Raw genomic sequence first — 18273 nt, forward strand, 5'->3', positions numbered from 1 at the left:
TTTGTTCAAATATTTAGCGGGTGAAAAAAACAATCTGTTAACTCTGTGCTTATTGCCGTGAAAATAAAAACACGCAAACACGCTGAGGCACGTTTTGCCGGTCGATTTCGGTCGTGGTTTCGCAGTTTCGCCTGTGCTACGTGCGAAAAGTTTGAACTTAGTTGCATTTGGCCAGGCGAAGCTTCGTGTTGTATTGAGGTGGCATGATGCTTCCCGTGTGATCTCTGCTGATTGCTAAAAATTAGGGAAGCCGTTCAGAACCACGTTCTGCTATTGGTGTCTTCTCATTGTATGAAGTAACCTATCTAAAAGAAGTACTGCCAGGTACTGCTGACCTCCGATGCACCGATTCACGTATGTTTACTGTTGTCATGTTTCCTTAGAGAATTCGACAGTTTTACAGAACTGAGGCACCGTTTCTCGGTGTAGCTGGTCGTATACAATGAATGTGTCTCGGCGTTGTTTCTACTTGGGCGCATCCAAACCCACTTGCAAAGTGAGTGAACATTGATTATACATATATTCTTTCAATTATTTCCTGCTTGACGCACTGGAGGTTACTGGGATTTTGTGTATCCCTTGTTTGTACTCATTTTTCAGGCGATCTTGTTTCGTCGGGACGTGCAACATCGCTTACTGGTACATCAGAAATGCAAGCCGATGCTTCAGGTGCGCACTTTGACAACGCACGATGTTGTTATACTCACCGTTTTTACCTCTGTTTCTATAGATAATCGGGCGTCGACTTCAAGTGACAGTTGCACAACCAGCAACCGAACAGCTGACTGAGAAGTCGCGAAAGGTTGTAGGAAAATGGCTTCTTGCCTGCAGTGGCATGGCCTTTGGTTCCATCGTGCTCGGAGGTGTCACGAGGTGATATGCGCATGATTTGTGCGGCGCAGTACACAGCCATGAAACATTGTAACGAGCCTAGCTCATTGTAACGCTGTGTACGCGCTGTCGTTTCTCACATTTGTACTCATCCTTCCAGGCTGACAAAATCAGGCCTTTCAATGGTGCACTGGAACCCGTTTGCCGAGTTTCCGCCTTTCGGACAACAGCAGTGGGAGCAGGAATTTCTGAAATACCAAGAATATCCAGAATACAAAGCGTGCGTACCGGAGCTGCAAAAAATAAATTCCTCTCCCTGTAACCTGTCTCCAAAGAGCAGTCATTGTCTGAAATATGTAAATTGCAGATAACATAGGTGCTTCATATGAGGTATCAAAAGGTTTCTGTCAAGAAATATTTTAGTGGATTTGACTTTTGTATGCCGATTCGGCTCGAAGACAGATAAACAAGCATGGAAATATGCAGCTTGTGAGTCATGGAAATCCTGGTGCAAAGTGTTCTAGGTTTACTGGCTTGCTCTCATGTACGTTGAAGTGCACTGTGCGGTTAAAAACTAAACACTTTCTGGCGTATGTTATACATATGTTATGCTTTTAGCACTATCATTAGTAGTGTTTTGAATGTACATTGTCGTAGCTGTGATCCATCCTGTGCCAGGGGTGTTTAGTATGAAGCAAAACACTGTGCATTGTACTGATAGAGCGTTTGTGCTTGGCACATGATGGCTTAACATTACGCTGCTGCCTGTGCAACTGTGTAGTTGCATAGTACAGTGCAGTAATAAATGTACCTGTTTATTTTTCCAAGGTTAAATCCAGTTCAAGACATGCACAACTAATATGTGAACCATCACTAAAAGAACATGTGAAAAGAGCACTCAAACCTTGTATATATGCAGTCGATCGTCAGTGATCATTTTGAAAGAATGTACGATTTCAGATATGAAGCTTTGCCTAGTTACTTGAAGGACTAACAACTGATCAGGATTCCTTAAAAATCATGTATTTTATTGATATTTTCAACAACATAAATATAGTCGAACATGAGATTCTCAGTCATAAAGAAAATCATAATTTTACATTGACAATAAAGCTGCACAAAACTGCAAGATTAACACATTCACTTCGATTTCTGTGTGGGGTGATCTTCTGTAGAGTGACTTGTCATATTGCTCTGATGCGTCGTGACCCACCAGGAAGTTGTGCACCTTTGAATCTTCATCTAGATGTAGAGAAATGGTACCACAATGCGTCAGAACAGAAGCAAAAAACATTTTTCCTTTTTATTGATTTTTGGCAAATGTTGCTTGCACATTACAGGAAAGCCTTGCGCAGCCACGCAGTGCAAATAACTGCAGTGACCCACATGTGACCCATGCTGCAGTGAACGTGTTACTGCTCCGTGATGATACTTTATGTATATATCTCCTTCAGGTGCCTATTAGTTCTGTCTATTGAAAATTCAGTTCCACCACATTTCTTGAATCTTCAGAATAATGAACAGCCTATAGCTGCAGAATGGATTAAGGATTTTCAATTCAGCGAGTTTTGTCAAATTTACAGAATGTGGAATCCATGTGAGAACTCCCTGCAGGAACATCAAGACACGAAAACGTGAACTATTTCATGTCATGCACACATGGAAAGAACCTATCAACCACTTGAAAAATATGCCTGATGCAAAACATTGTGAAAAACAATGAAAATGAACTCTCTGCATGATGACATATTGACAATGTGAGCAAACATCCAGCCTTCTACCTTCCGAATCATTCTACCAAAACACTTTACACTTATTATTAAAACCTTGCAGCACAGGTCCAATCGGAAGCATTTCAAGCTGTACACCCAATAAGTTTTAAACATTATTTCCATAGTGCTTTTAGTTTCGATGCACTATCTCTTGGCATATACGTAGCGCCTGAAGGGGATATGTATATATGACCACATACCATTCTAGATACCTTCATTATGGTCAAAATGCATCAACTTCCCTGGCATCAAACTATATTTACTGTCTTAATTACCATGTGTAAACTTTAATGCATTTCCTTTCTTTTGTGAAGAAATATGTCTATGTGAAACATGGCCATCATGTAACAGCAGTATGGCCCCAGCTCATTTGTCCTGTGCCATGACCACTCCGTGCTCACCGGCTGTGTTGGTGCAATATTGGCAATTGTGAAGGCAGTGAATCTCGAATAGGCACAGCTGTCACTCATTTTTCCATGCACAATTGCCATTGCCTTAAGTTGTCTGGTCAGGAGACACTGCTAAAGATTAGCGTATTCATTATATTATATTGCTACAGATTGAGTGTTTACTCACGCCATCATCTTTTTTAATGCAGAAAGTTTTGTGTATCCCCCAACAATTCTGCACAGGAAACTTGTGCAGGGCGATAGTAAGCACAAACTCGAATACTCATGAGCACCAATGACAGATTGTGTGCTTTTGGGTTGTGTTTTACACTTGAGATTCCAGAGGTTGGTTGCCTACATCTTCTTAAAGTATCCTTAACTATCAAAATCATGCATCCTGAATGGATCAACGTCATAAAGAGAGCGGTTATAAAAAAAAAAGTTCAAACTTGTGCAGATCCAGCGCACATTTTGGAATTTATATGAAATGAAGCTTTTGGGAAGCATTTAATAAAATGCTATACATTCGTCCATTCAATTCCTGCATCTTTGACATAAAGGAAACTGGCGCATGTGCATCTGCTCTCGCACACCCTTGCCACACCATGTCACGACTCTTGTCTACAAATATAATCATTCTTGTTTATTTTAAATGTACCGCCTTCTTCTTGGCCAATCCCCTGTTGTGGGTAAATGCCATAGTATGGGAACCATCATCAATAGTACATGTCAGTTATCTCAAAAAGGTAGTTGGCTTTGGCACGATAGAAGTACATGTACGATTGTGGCCTTACGGCTAGGAAAGTAGGCATAAAAGGCGCTGCACCCAGCCAGGCAGCAGCCACAGTCAAGAAAGTCAAGGTGGGATCGCAAAGAAACCTTCTCTTTAAACACCCTGAACACTACTCTAGGTATACTTTTTGTGATGGGACACAGTACACTCTACCAGCTGCAGAGGTCCAGTAGTGCCGGCTACCCCATTGAAATGATTGCCTGAGTGATTGAAGGCTCCATGAAGGCGTTAAAGGGAGGACTAAAAGGCCCATATTGACACACCTGACACTGAGTCAAGCAAGCAAGATCCTGTACCTCTAAATTATCACGCTGCCCTAAATAGGCTCATAGGTGTGGCATCCACATTTCGCTTTTGGATTTGCAATGACTTTCATGGTACATGCAGTATGGTGAATGGGGATCATGAGAAAAATACTTGTGATAAAAAGCCTACTGTGAAGTTAATTGAATGCAGTATTGCCATCGTATAAAAAACAACAGTTTCTTGTGATACATGATACATGAAAAATTCCATGAGCACTGGGCAGCAGTGCAGGCACTAGCAACAGGTGGAACAATTGGCTAAGTATTGCTGCCAGCCCCCATGCATTCCAAAGTTTAAGCATATTAATAGCCTCCCACATTTCTGATGATGATGTTTAGGGAAATTTATGAATACTTCTAAATTAAGAAAGAAGGTGACATGCAAGTACACAATCGGTGGCGATAAAAATTAGGATATGTTTGTCTGGCATGGTCCATGTACAGTTCATGAATGTAAGCATAGTGGCATGGATGGTATAGGATTGTCTTGTTTTGTTTGGTATTATGCATAAAATGGTGCACTGTTCTGAAGACTTGTGTTCAGCTTGGTCATGTGTGTAGTGACCTTCACTGCTTGTGTCCATTCTGCCGACTAGTCCTCTGTGCCTTTCCACTGTAATTGTAATGGATTGTAACATTATGCACCAGCTAGCACAAATATTTGTGTTAACAATCATAATACAGTTTGTTGGCCACAGTCTGTTACCAGTATCACACCCTTCTCAGAAAGCCTTTTCAAAAGAAATAACAGTTGGTTTGAATTATGTGCCGCTTTGTGATGCTGAAATCAGTATTTTCCCTTCGGCTCTGCTTTTCTTGACTTGTACAGGTTCAACCAGGAGATGACACTGGCCGAGTTCAAGCGTATTTGGTACATTGAATACCTTCACCGTATGTGGGGCCGCACTATTGGTGCAGTATTTTACACGGGTGCTGCCTGGTTCTGGTGGCGGGACTGCCTGAGTCGCCGAGCCAAGGTGCATGTCAGCCTTCTAGCTGTGGGGCTGGCTTTTCAGGGGTTCTTGGGTTGGTACATGGTGAAAAGCGGCCTCCAGGACCAGCCACATGTCAGCCAGTACCGGCTGGCTGCTCACCTGGGCACAGCATTGGCCTGGTATAGCCTGGCCTTCTGGTCAGGCATCTCCCACCTGTCAATACAACCCATGCATACTTCTGCGCTGCTGTCAACAAACATGCGGAGGGGTGCCCATGGAGTCCTCGGGCTGGTGTTTGTGACTGCCATGTCGGGTGCAATTGTGGCAGGCTTGCGAGCAGGTCTTGTCTACAACTCCTTCCCTAAGATGGCCGATCGCTGGGTGCCTTCTGACATATTGGCACTTGAACCCAAGCTGCGCAACTTCACTGAGAACCCAACAACAGCCCAATTTGATCACCGAATACTGGTAAACTTGCCTTTTCTTATTTCTGGCTTGTTTTCTAGCTTGCTAAGAGTGAGCAGCACAGTCTCTAGTTGTTATTGCCTCACAGGACTAAAATTTTAAAGCATGACTTGATCATGTTTTGCTAAATGGTGCATAATGCTTTTTTATTTCTTTTTCTATGTGTGTAAATGGTTATGTGTAAAAGTCATGCTATGCCTTATTCCCCAATAAATATTAAGGCTTAGCATACAGTAAACAAGTTTAAAGCAGTCTTGCTTTCACTGTTTCACCGTAAAGTACTGTTAAATCACCCATACTTTTGGAACATATTGTGACGGGGCATCTAATATATGAAAGGCAAAACACAATTTATAAGAAGACAGAGATGGGGAAAATGGCTGAACACACGCGTCTCAGTGATTGTCTTCTTCGTTAGTCTAAGGAGGCGGCTCGTAGCATCTAACCTCCCAGGCGGGCGGAGCGTCATCTCGACACAGACTAATTATACAAGGAGGGGGCGGCATATGGAAAAAGCAGATTGTCTCCTCACTGAATTCCAACAAGAAGCACTTGTTGAAATCCCTGTTCATAATTCGTTTTTGTTTTTCTTTTCATTTACAATACTGCTACTACTCTCATTCAAGAGCAAGGCAGTTGGACAATACAATAATATTAATTTGCCGATGTGTGTTTTATTTTTTAATAGCAGAATTAAAAAAAATCGCCTGTGCCATATATGACAGATATACTCTTTGAGCTGGGTTACTCGAAGAGGCTGATATTACTTACACTGGAAATCAAAATGCACTGTTGACTAATCTCTAAAAATTCACAAATCAACTTTTTAACTAATTACTTAAGCACACACATTGCAACATACGAATTCAAGACAGTGATTTCACAACACATCCACTTGAAATGAATTGTAATAGCAGCACCACTTTTGAGATAAGTGCTGTCAAATTTACACTAAAAATGCACTGTTGTTTCACTAACCTTTTTTGCTCTTGTTACTTGCTCACCATAGTGACAGCAAGAAATAAATGGTAAAATCAGCCTTTGCTTCATGTAATCTCACACTGAGTACAAAGCACACACCGATGTCTGGGAGGCCATGGAGTCACCAAAGTGTTTTGATGCCTAGCTGTCTGATGGCACCACATCATTTACCACTGGCAGCAGGCAGTGCATTTTTACTGGTGTTGACAACACATTTGAACTAGACAAAAGTACCCTCCTGTTAAAACGTTGCCCTTGCAGCGCATTTGAGATTTTATTTACGGGCGTACGATTGTATTGGTTCAGACAACAACAAAAGTTTGCCCCTTTTTTTTTCTCGATGTCGTGCCAATGATATTGTTGTCCCACAGCGAGATGCGACAGTACAGCAGGGTCCGCCCATCGCAACGCTTGTTGCTTGAATATCGCATGCATGTGGTTGCCTATCTTTTATGAGCTTTGCAAGCCAGGAAGATAAGCGCAGCACTGCGCAATACAGAAACTACCAAAACATGAGGGTGTGGGTGGCATGGAGTCGAGCAAAAACAACCTTTTGACCATTCACCACTTTGTCAAAGTTATAACATCGATTAGTTCATTTTTCAGAAACAAATACCAGTATACAAGTAGCCTTTTCTTCCATGTTATAATGCAGTGCAGTGATCTTTTTATTATCAGTGGTTGAGTATAACTGACAGACTTATAATGAGGTGTTACTATGTCATTACTATGTCAGTCGACTTCCGTTAATTCAATTCCGACGGGACTGACGAAATTGATCGAATTATCCGGCGGGTCGAATCAGACAAGATGCAGAAAATATGCGAAAATGCACCACTGATCAGTAATTTGACAATATTTGCCTGATTGTAACACACCCCCAGATCAAAGGTGTGCCAACTTTCTGTGTGCCCAAAGTAGAAAGGTAACATAGATGTGACATTAAGAATCCTAAACAAAGTATAAATCTAATGTGCAACCAATATTTTAGCAAAAAAAAAAAATATGCAAGGGTCTACTATGTGTTGCACCATGGCAGCCGAGTCCTGAAGTTAGCTTCGCCGCAATACATTCCTGTTAGGCGGTAAAGCATGCAAACGCCGCAAAGGCGATTTTAGTTTCGTGTTCGATTGCAGGCAATCTTTGGCCCAATTTTCGTGAGAGAAAAAAAAGAGCTGCACGTTAGAATAGGGTAAATACTGTAATTAGACATTGTGAGCTGCGGTTATTGCTTGAAAATCTTCCTAGGACAGGCCAGAAATAGGCGGTTTCGGCGAGAGATGACGTGTGTTCAGCACATTTCCTGTCCCCTAAGCTCTGCCAAGACAGACGCTGCCACTAAAGGGGCGGCTAATGTGGTCCCCATAAGGGTGAGGCATATGTGTGCTGACTGGTCGATTCTACCATACTAGGATGTCCCAGTGGAGTGTCAAATCGTGTCCTGCATTTACCTCAATTTCTCGATTACTGAACATTTGTTCTGGATAATATCTCTCGCACTTTCTTTGCAGCCCAGAAGTTCTTGTTACTAATATGTGCTTTCATTCAAACAAATGGAAACTGCACTCTGTGCAGTGTACATCTGGCCTACATTTGGTACTGAAGATGTACACTTGTGTACTGTTGTGGACACATCATTGACCGTGCATGCTTTAAAAGGACTGAATTTTTCTGCTCTTGGCATGTATAGCTCATTTTCCAGAAGTCCAGGCCAACCTGGAGTCTGTGAGCACTATAGTGCAGCTATAGGTTGTAGGCTCTCTGCCTAGCCCACAAGAAACTGCATTTTTACATTGCACCAGTGGCCAAAAAGCTCTTGCTCGTGGCTGTACATAGGCATATACATTGCAATTCATTATTTGTGGCTCATGTTCAGTACACCTGTGGCATGTACAAAGGCTCCTCCTGCGATAAGAATTTACGGTATCAATTATTAGAGAAAAAAGTAGGTGCCCTTTTAAGATATGTAATATCCATAGTTTCAACCAATGACAACATTCAAAGGCCCAAATAACAAACGTTATGAATGGAAGTTTTTAAAAACATGAGTGCTGCACTTTCCCACGATGATGTCATGTGATGAGAGGGTGCACTGGGCAGCTACCGTCTACGCGACTGTAAAGACTTTAACAAACTTTTACAAGAGTTCAAGATCGCCAGTCAGCCTCTAGAGTCTGTGAAGGAGTACGTTTACCTAGGTCAATTAATCACAGGGAACCCTGATTATGAGAAGGACATTCATAGAAGAATAAAAAAAAATTACCGACGATTACGTTACTTCCTAATGCGAAATTTGAGCGCAGCAAATAAGCTGTTTCACCTTTTCGATAGATTGAGGCAAAGAAATCGAGCAACACATGTATGCGCTATCACAGAATTTTTTTTTTATTTTTCACACGTATTCCTTTAACAAAGACTCCACTAGGTAAGCTTCTGCTTCGGCGGCACGCACCTCTGGATTCTGACGGCGACGGCGCTGGGCCTCTGCTCTGGCAGCTCGTTTAGCAGCAGCAGCAGCAGCAGCAGACGGAGGACTTCCATCGGTCGTCTCGCTCATGGCTCAGAAAGAACTGGCAGATAATTTCGCAGTGGCGAATGGCAGCGGCAATTTCGGCTCGGGCGGTGCACATATACAGATCCGCCGCCACCGATCTGGCTCTCTGATTGCCACCGCACAGGGCGAACGGCAGCGGCAATTTCGGCTCGGGCGGTGCACATATACAGATCCGCCGCCACCGATCTGGCTCTCTGATTGCCACCGCACAGGGGTTGCATTGGAGGAGGAGCGAAGAAAGGAATTAAGTTCGAGCCGGCACTTTGACAACCGGAGACTCGCAGGAAGAGGGGGGAGGGGGGCGGCGTGTACACCCAGCGGCAAACGATGGGGGCAGAAGCGCGCGCAGCAAGCGGACAACACGATAAAGGGAGGAGGGAAGAGATAGCAGCGACTGACTGATGCCGCTGACGCCGATAGTGAGTCAACCCCAGCTGCGGAGTTGGTTTCAGGGACAACGCCGCCGATGCCGACACAAACAATATGATACCCTCGCTTCCGCAGCGCTAAGAACCAGGTCTAGCCGTGGGAAGGTGGTCACGTATTCGTCGACGTGCCGGGGCCTACGTGAAATAACCGGCGCGTCGGCAACTGAAGAGCACCCTATCCGCCACACAAGAACAGGGGGGGGGGGGCGACGCGAAACCCAGGAACGGACGCCAAAGAGCTGCGCTCTAAAATGGGTTGAATTGCATGCGGAAGACATTGTCAGCTCCTGACTGGAAGCTTACCATTATCATTGAAAAGGAAGGTCTGTAATCACTGCATTTTACCAGTGCCCACATGTGGGGCAGAGACTTGGAGACTGACAAAGAAGCTCGAGAACAAGTTAAGGACTGCACAAAGAGCGATGGAACGAAGATTGCCATGCTAGGCATAACATTAAGAGACAGAAAGAGAGTGGTTTGGATCACAGAGCGAATGGGTATAGACGATATTCTAATTGACATCAAGAGAAAAAGTGGAGCTGGGCAGGTCATGTAATGCGCCGGTTAGATAACCATTAGACCATTAGGGTTACAGAATGGGTACCAAGAGAAAGGAAACGCAGTCGAAGACGACAGAAGACTAGGTGGAGCGATGAAATTAGGAAATTCGCGGGCGCTAGTTGGAATCGGTTTGGTAGGACAGGGATAATCGGTCAGGACAGGGGTAATTGGAGATTGCAGGCCTTGGAGGCCTTCATCCTGCAGTGGACTTAAAACAGGCTGATGATGATGATGATTACTTAGTTTTAATGATTGTCATTTGGCTACTGAGCACAAGGTCGCGGGATCGGATCCCGGCTACAGCGGCCACATTTCGGTGGGGACAAATTGTGAAAACACCCAAGTACTTAGATTAAGGTGCACGTTAAAGAACCCCAGGTGGTTGAAATTTTTAGAGTCCTCCACTAGGGCGTGCCACGTAATCAGAAAGTGGTTTTGGCATGTAAACCCCATAATTTTTTTTTATTATTATTGTCATTGGCTGGCTGGAAGTGTGTATACTGCTGAACCTTTAGCAAAACATTTTACTGCTTTCAGCATGCCACAGAAGAAAGTTGGTGTGCAAACGTGCTGCGCACACTGCTGCGCCAACTATACGCTGAAAGATAGCGGCATCTCATCGACAACTATGAACAAGTGTTCACTTGGTTGTTACTTAGGCTTTACCATTAGACACACAATCATTAAACTTCGTGTGAACACATTATTGCTTTCATATGCTTTTGAAACATGAAAATTATGAGTAGACTTTCTCATGGGCTTGTCATAAAGGAAAATGAGTAAGGAAAACAATCTATGTGATAAACAATCACTTTCCGTCAATGCTGCCTCCTTTAGTAGTTGCTGTGATATAGTTGTAGTCAAGAGTTCGACGAAAGTTATATAGTGATATATAAGAAAGTGATATAGTTAATAGCGCGAACAAAGCTAACAGAAAAAGGTTGGGAGAGGACAGAGTGCTAGACTTCAACTGAGAAAATTTTATTCGTACAACATGCAAAGAGGCCACCAGATACTCAAATAAATGCGCAGGCAAACGCAAAGACGAAAGTGCCAGAAAGGAGGTAACCAAGAGTAAAACGAAGCGGATAGGTGCCCACAACGTGCCATTACAAATCATTGATGACAAGGTTCTTCTTAAGGTACAACACTTCTTTATCAGTGAGTACCAGAGATGGTACACTTACACATTCATCACCAGCATTTAAAATGCAAAATGCCTCAAAAATTTCCCCAACGGCCTGGCACACCATCTGAGCACATGCGTGTTAAAGAAACACGGGAAGCAAATACATCTTCGGCAATGGTCAGCCAAGTGGTCAGAGACTGCTATAGCGCTTACAGACGTCCGGTGCTTCCTAAGCCGGTCATTCAGGGATCTGCCCGTTTGCCCAATATAGCATTTTCCACAAGAAAGCGGAATCTTGTAGCCACCCCCACATTGCAGTTTACCAAGCGGGTGGCATGCTTCTTAATGCAGGCATCTTTTTTCCCAGCGTTTACTGCCCTGTCTCTGTCTTGTCCCAACCTTTTCTGTTAGCTTTGCTCGTGCTAGTAACTATGTCACAGCAATTGCATCAACGCCAACTAGCCCAACTCTCTCCCTTTGATTACTCTCTTTTAGTAGTTTTTGGTAGCATGCCCCTATTAAATCCAGCAGTAGGGCATAGCTGGCAGTCATGATGCTAGCACATAAGAGGAACAGGCTGAGTATGGAACCATGGTTAGCAAACATCGCTGTAGCAATCAGTGTACTCTAGTATCGGCACGTCGAGTGGGTGTTGGCAGGTTACGTGTCACTGTTTCTAAACCAGTCTAGTGACCAGTGAAAAGTTTCCTCGGTGCAGTCTTGGCTGTGCACTGTGGACAGAAGTGGCATGCATGATATAAGTGTGTGTAGCTTGTGCTGCTAATAAGAGCAATGGCATGATTTCAAGCACAGTATCCAGCTTTGTATCAAAAGAAGTGCAACAGAAGAGGATGTTTGGCACGTCCAACATTGGCAGCAACTTGGGTACATGGTAAATGCATTTCTTCAGTAAATGTTTTTCCCAGGGTGGAGACAATAGTTGTACATTGTATCAGTGTATGTATATGCCTGTGCTTTTACATTATCACTGTTGCAAACTGTTTTTGTCATGTATCCTTCACGTGTCAAAAGCAAGTCCACAAGAACTTAGCAAAAAGCTGAACAAAGGAGGCAGTAGTCCCAGTAACAAACAATATAAAAATATGGCTTACATGTCTATTCAATCCTCAAAGCATGATGCACAAGTGCTGTACTTGCACATCAGCAAAAAAAAAAAAAAAAAAAAAAATTTGGGAAGCTTGCTTAGTAGGTACTTGCTTACCAAAAACAGCAGAAAAATACTGGACGATGCTTGCACCTGTCACGACCATGCAAACATGTGGCAGTAGCAGAAAACAGCGGAGCTAGCACGCTTTCATCCAGGCTTCCCAGCAGACTGTCGCTAGGGGCTCACGCAACTTCCTGAAAAGGTCCCTTCACTACATGTAGTGACAGCACAGTGTCCTAGATCTCACTTTGTGTGTGGGCAACTTCTGTGACGTAGGCAAACAGCACGACTTTTGACAAGCATTAACTCTTTTGCTATTCTGCAGTGAATGCTTATTCAGTCAGAATTTTAACAAGGTCCACATCATCCTTAAATTGTCGACAACAGTCATTTGTGAGCTTTCAGCAGACTCTTGGATGATTCCATATGTCAAAGCCCAACAGCTAAAGTTGTCTCAAATACATGACAGCCAGTGATCACATAAAAAAGAACTTTGACACGCAATTTCAACATAGGTGATGTCTGAAAGCAGTAAAGCTTTTAGTGTAAAGGACGCCAACGGCAAGTCACGAAAAACAAATGTAGGCACCACTTCACTTTAAGGCATGGATTGTTCATGGTAACAAAAAAAGATGTCAGAAAGCAGTATGAAAGCATTCTGTTTATTTTATATGCTGTCCAATTGCATAAAAATGCTGTAAAGCTTTGCATGGCTTTTGTATATAAGTGTTCTGCTGTTGCTACAGTACACAGTCTTGAAAGGTATGATCTTTGGATAGTGGTCGTTTTACTGGTAGTCATCCCGGGTACTGTGCACAAGCTGAAATGCAGGAGCTAAGTTTGTTTTGCTGCATGTAATTTATGGCTTCAAAGTTGTGACTTGTCTGGAGCTGACTTTGAAAAATCCATTAATATCAGGTTACTGCTAGTGGAGCTATGATACTATATGAGACTAAGGGCCACCCTGGTGTAAGGGCCACACCCTCACTTTGGAGGGCAAAATTTTGGTTAAAAAAATTCAATGTATCCCGCCGGAAAGCGAAGTTAGTTCCATTGCTGCTAGCTGCTTTTCCGTCGACACCGCTCAGGTCAGCGCTGCTGCGCCATTATTTCTTTGTGTGGTGCATCGTCTCGGCTGTGTTAGCAGTGTTTCCAGTCGGATAGGTGGCATTTCACCTCTAGAGAAGGGAGCCCTGTTTGGGCCAGTAAATTAAAATAATAATGTTTATAACGTGTCATTTGCACCTCTCTTACCCTCTGCTACAGTTGCGGAAACAGTACAAACCGCTAGCAGGCTGTCATCAGCTTTGTGTAAGGGCTGCAGCCAGCCATGATTATAAAAGAAAAAAAGTGCAGCTCTTACACGAGTATATATGGTATCTTATAGCAGGCACCACATGACATTGATAACAAAATGTCTGCCATGCCTTGGGCATCACCTATTCACTCGAGCAATGAGTACCCAGATATAAAACAAAGGGGGTGCTTTTTAACTAGGTTAATTTCACCACAACTCTTCCATCGTGAAAATAAGGGGGCACTTGGATTTCTGAAGCATTGGCTTTCAAGAAAATGTGCTTATTTTTACTTTTATGTTATCTTTGTCATGAGAAAAAAGAAAGGTGAATGGGCTTGATTCAGAAAACTTGCCTTTTTTACAGGGTGAAAGTGTCGTGATCTTTGTGACTGGTCTCTGGCTTTGGGGCCGGAGGCAGCCTCTGCCCCCGCGAGCAAGGAAGGCACTCCACTGTCTTCTAGCTGCTGCTTGGCTCCAGGTAAGAGAAGTATAAACCAGCTGTTGTACCACTTGATGTTTTTTTACCCTACATGGCAGACACAATTCAATTCTAGCTTGAGCCACACTCCGATGACTTTACTTTTTAGCCAATCCATGCAGAAGCTTTGCCTCTTGAAATAATGACAGGTGTGCCATATTTTGAAGTAAGGCAGTCACCTTTGAGAACTCAGTGAGCATTTGGAATGAGGAGTAATGTGCTTTGTCAAGACATTTTTTAAAATAATTCTAGTATTGAATACCGGTGCCTATTTGTGGAAGTGGCTTTACGAGAATAACTCCCTGCATCTGAAGGAGCTGAAGTCAACGACAGTTTTGTTTGTGCCTTCTAAATTTAGAACCTTCTAGAATGTGAAAAGAAATTGCATGGTTCTTGTGGCATCCTTTTCTGCCACCACCGCACAACTCCACATGACGCACACGGAAATACATTATCCTTAAGAATATATCTTGAATGACAAAGGTAATGCGAAGGGGTTATATATACAGTCACCGACCATTTCTTCGGACCTCACGGGGACTGCGGAAATGTCCAAATAAACAGGTGTCCGAAAAAGCAGATTAAGAAAAAAAAAGGAAATCCTTTATTTCCACGCACTTATTCAGGCTCGGCAGTAGGCTTGAAGAAATTGTGAATGCGCCGTTGCGCCCTGTTCCGTTTACGCACAATCAGATAAGCCTGAATCTCGGAGAGGGTCGTACAGTCACTATAAGTGGCTGAAAGCACAGTCACTGCTTGTGCACGCTCCGCATGCGACGGCAGCGTAGCACATGGTGCGTCATTTTCCAACTCGGAGTCGTCGTCCGGTGGCAGAGCAGAAACCTGACGAATGATCTCGCCGTCATCGAGTTCTGCGCAAGTCCGTACAGCAGTGTGAGCACCTGTGAAACTGTCAAATGAGACGGTGTCTGGAACGACTGCACAGGTCTAGGCAGAACATTTTCCACGTCAGTAGGGAGCACATCGGAAGACGACAAATCCTAGGCCTCCCGGCACCCGCTTGCCAGCATTCCCCAGCGCAGTCTGCACGGGCACTGTCAGTGCCATTAGACACTTGACGCGATGTTTCCATATGCTGCGTAACCTCGACACAGCACACAAAGCAAAACATCACCACGCCGTCACGCTGATACCAGTCGCACAAACGAAAAACGTGGCCTACTCGCAGCGTCTTGCACAAAGAAACAAACAAATCAGCTGCTGGATTGTCTTGACATGGCTTACTAAGCTGAGACCAGAACTGCTGTAACCACGAAGCAGGCAGAAATGATGATGATGAGTGGGGATTTGCAGTAGCGCCACTTCGTGGGGCAGCAAGGAGGCTCCGTTCAAAACAAAAATGGCATTCAGCAAGTCAAACCATGCACCGGTCAGAGTCGGTGCATGGTGCTTTTTATCGAGTTGGCTCAAGGGAGTGTCCGAACTTTTGGCAGTTGTTATACATTATGGTCTTTGGGGAGACTGGCGGTGCAGCGAAGCAGACCGAATAATCGAGCATGTCCGAATTTTCGGAGTCCGAAAAATCAGTCAGCGACTGTAATGTGTGTTAACGATCATAATAGTACAGCTGCATATGTGGGGTTTATGATATGGCTCTAGGATAGCATAATCGACAATCCCTTGTTGCAGTGACCATGGGTGCACACATATGCTACATTAAGTGTTTCAACTTGTGAGGACGCTCGACTCTCTCGCGTCGCCTGTAATCCGGCTTCCACGTGTAGATGTGTGCCACAGCTGGTCGGTGTAGTTGCAGGGTATGAGAGGTGGCGCTAATGTTCTGATGCTGGCTTCACGTGACGCCGTGGATATTTGGCCACAAAGGGAAGAAGCTACCATCTCTGCCTCTGGGTTGGTGGCGTACACGGACATGTCGCGCACCTGTTCGCACGCCTTGCGGGACCATTCCACGATAGGCTTTGGAGCGGGGTACTGGGATAGACAAGCACAATCATTCGAACGCACCACCATTCACGTGACTGTACACATGAACGATTGGGCGTTCGTGGGACGAGCATATTTGGTCAGCATCCTGTCGTGGGGAGTCGGACTTCCAGGTTTCACCAGCACCCATCAGGATGTTCCGTTAGATTTAATTCGGCTGGTTGGTATTGGTGTACAAAAGGCGTAATAAATGCCCTTTTAGTTGTTTGCACTACTGTGTTGTCGTTCCTTTGTCTCAAGGGCACGATTGAGATCCCACAAAATGGAGCAGCTTGTGCATCGCTATAGTAGATGGGGCCATTAGGCATAAAGCCCCTGACCCACTGTAATTACACTTTTTGCCCTCTCACTGGTTTTAGACTTGCACCGGCTGTGATTGAGGTGGCTGAGGTGGCGGATTGAGGCCATCAAATTTTTAAGCATAAACAATATATTTGGTTATTGTTCTGAATGTAATGCAGAGTGCTTTGTTGGGAATTAATTCAACCAAAATAAAGGGGGAAAACAATATGTCATTATTTATGCAAATGCAGTATGATGTCACTTGGCAGTGGCCGAGCTAGGAAGCCTATTGCCACTGTGTGCAATGCTCATCTCTCCCCCTGTGCTCTTATTTGCTCACAGGGAATCCCCACATCATAGCTGCCGTCGTAGCCCAAAGTGAAGCTTTCAGATGGGGTACATTCCGATTTTAGCTGCTTCCCTGAATGTAGCGTCTGTCACACTGTCGAGACAATATCTCACGTACTTTGCGTGTGCCCTCAATATGCGGCCGAACGAAGAACACTTAAATCTACAGTTGACAGCTTGGACTCCTGCCCCTTTTCAGAAGAAAAGCTTTTGGGCGTGTGGAGGAGTGTTTACTGTGCCCATCGTGCCATAAAATCACTTTTGAACTTTTTAAGTGAGACTGGTTTAGACGATTGCCTCTAGAAGCTGTGAGACGTGCAGTCAGTGCGAAATGTGTTTGCGCAATAACTTTTTGTGACAAGATTACTTTTCGTATGTTGGATTACTCACGTGTATTGCGTCTACAGTGCGCATCCGCATATTGGACAACGTGTATATAGTATCTCATTGTACCATAACATAATCACCCGCCACCTACCTTTCCCTGTATTTCCCACTTCCCCTTTCCCCAGTGAGGAGTAGCAGGCTAGAGACACGCTCTCCAGGCCGACCTCTCCTCCTTTCTCTCCATTAAAATCTACTCCTCCTCAGGCACTGCTGAGGCACTGTGTTGTTCCATTTGCAGGCTACCCTGGGAGTGTCGACACTCCTAACCTATGTTCCTGTTTCGCTTGCATCATCACACCAGGCAGGAGCAGTCACCCTGCTCTCGGTGGCCCTCTGGCTCACTCACGAGCTTAAGCTGCTCAGGAGGATACCAAAGTGAACACACGAGGCCACCTGAGTTTGCTAAAGTATGTATTACTGTACCATGTGACAAGAATAAAACTTCCAAAAAGTGACTTGGTCCATGACTGGCTCGGTGACTAGTTTTGGGCACCTTGTTTCATATGTTCTGGATACTATTCCAAAAATGCTTGCATAGCTGCCATCACAGCAATTCCGCAGCATACACACCCGAGTTGCTTGCTTGATTCCCTGTAAAAAAAATAAAAAAAAAAAACACTGCAGTCATTATTTGGAGGCTGTTAGGTAGCCCTCTATAAATGCAACACTGCAAAATGCCAAGATATGAACTTACGGTTGTTCATTGATGTTATTGATCTATTAAGCTATTAAATAGATATGTCTATATAGCAGTACAACCTATTATAATGCACTACATTACGTTTGAAGAAACATTATCCATGAAATCTGTTATGGCCAGCTTGCAAAGAAAAAAAGTTAACTGCAATCTTCAAAACCTTTGATGCAGAGGGTAAGAACTAGAAGGTGCTTGGGTAATTTTCTGTAAAGGTCATTGCCTTGTATGTAAGGAAGCAAAAGTGGTTGCACGGGTGTTCAATATTGATTGTATTGATTGGTTATGTAATGTGATGGCATCATCATGGTGGAGAAATGGAAGGCCACATCAGTCTGAAGCTGCTTTTAATATGAACCTGCATGTCATCGCGTTTAGACCAGAACTATTAAGTTGATGTGCCATCTTATCGGACCAATACCTACAGCGAATTTTTCATTCCAAAGACTAGCAAAGAATGGAACCACCTTCCCGCTTCCATCGCCACCATCACCGACATCGACAGCTTCAA

At 44.0% G+C, this 18273-nt stretch overlaps 2 protein-coding genes across 6 annotated transcripts in view; one reads left to right on the forward strand and one right to left on the reverse strand.

Moving 5' to 3' along the window:
• Positions 1-52: 52 nt before the first annotated feature.
• On the forward strand, positions 53-17523 carry LOC142566108 (heme A synthase COX15). Of its 4 annotated transcripts, none has more exons than XM_075676896.1 (8): positions 53-354; positions 430-496; positions 601-669; positions 731-873; positions 992-1111; positions 4920-5493; positions 13973-14086; positions 17307-17523. In XM_075676896.1, the coding sequence occupies exons 1-8, from the start codon at positions 341-343 to the stop codon at positions 17445-17447; spliced, it is 1242 nt and encodes a 413-aa protein (XP_075533011.1). In that variant the 5' UTR covers positions 53-340; the 3' UTR covers positions 17448-17523. The 4 variants fall into 4 exon arrangements, with proteins under 4 accessions (XP_075533011.1, XP_075533012.1, XP_075533013.1 ...); XM_075676897.1 differs by having other exon boundaries at positions 54-324; positions 384-496; XM_075676898.1 differs by having other exon boundaries at positions 54-324; positions 396-496.
• Positions 17463-18273, reverse strand: part of Zip99C (Zinc transporter Zip99C) — a 48909-nt gene continuing 48098 nt past the window's right edge. For both annotated transcript variants that reach the window (XM_075676901.1, XM_075676900.1), the window contains one exon: positions 17463-17659. In XM_075676901.1, the coding sequence (XP_075533016.1) occupies positions 17613-17659 (47 nt within the window). In that variant the 3' untranslated portion in view covers positions 17463-17612. The remainder of the gene's footprint in view (positions 17660-18273) is intronic.

Source organism: Dermacentor variabilis, unplaced genomic scaffold (genome assembly GCF_050947875.1).
Source record: "Dermacentor variabilis isolate Ectoservices unplaced genomic scaffold, ASM5094787v1 scaffold_12, whole genome shotgun sequence".
NCBI classification, from domain to species: Eukaryota; Metazoa; Arthropoda; class Arachnida; order Ixodida; family Ixodidae; genus Dermacentor; species Dermacentor variabilis.

Bases quoted from the DNA above. Each gene is read 5' to 3' on its own strand.
- LOC142566108 (XM_075676896.1), top strand. The intron at 497-600 runs GTGAGTGAACAT...CTCATTTTTCAG, and splicing joins CATCCAAACCCACTTGCAAA to GCGATCTTGTTTCGTCGGGA. The intron at 14,087-17,306 runs GTAAGAGAAGTA...TTCCATTTGCAG, and splicing joins TAGCTGCTGCTTGGCTCCAG to GCTACCCTGGGAGTGTCGAC.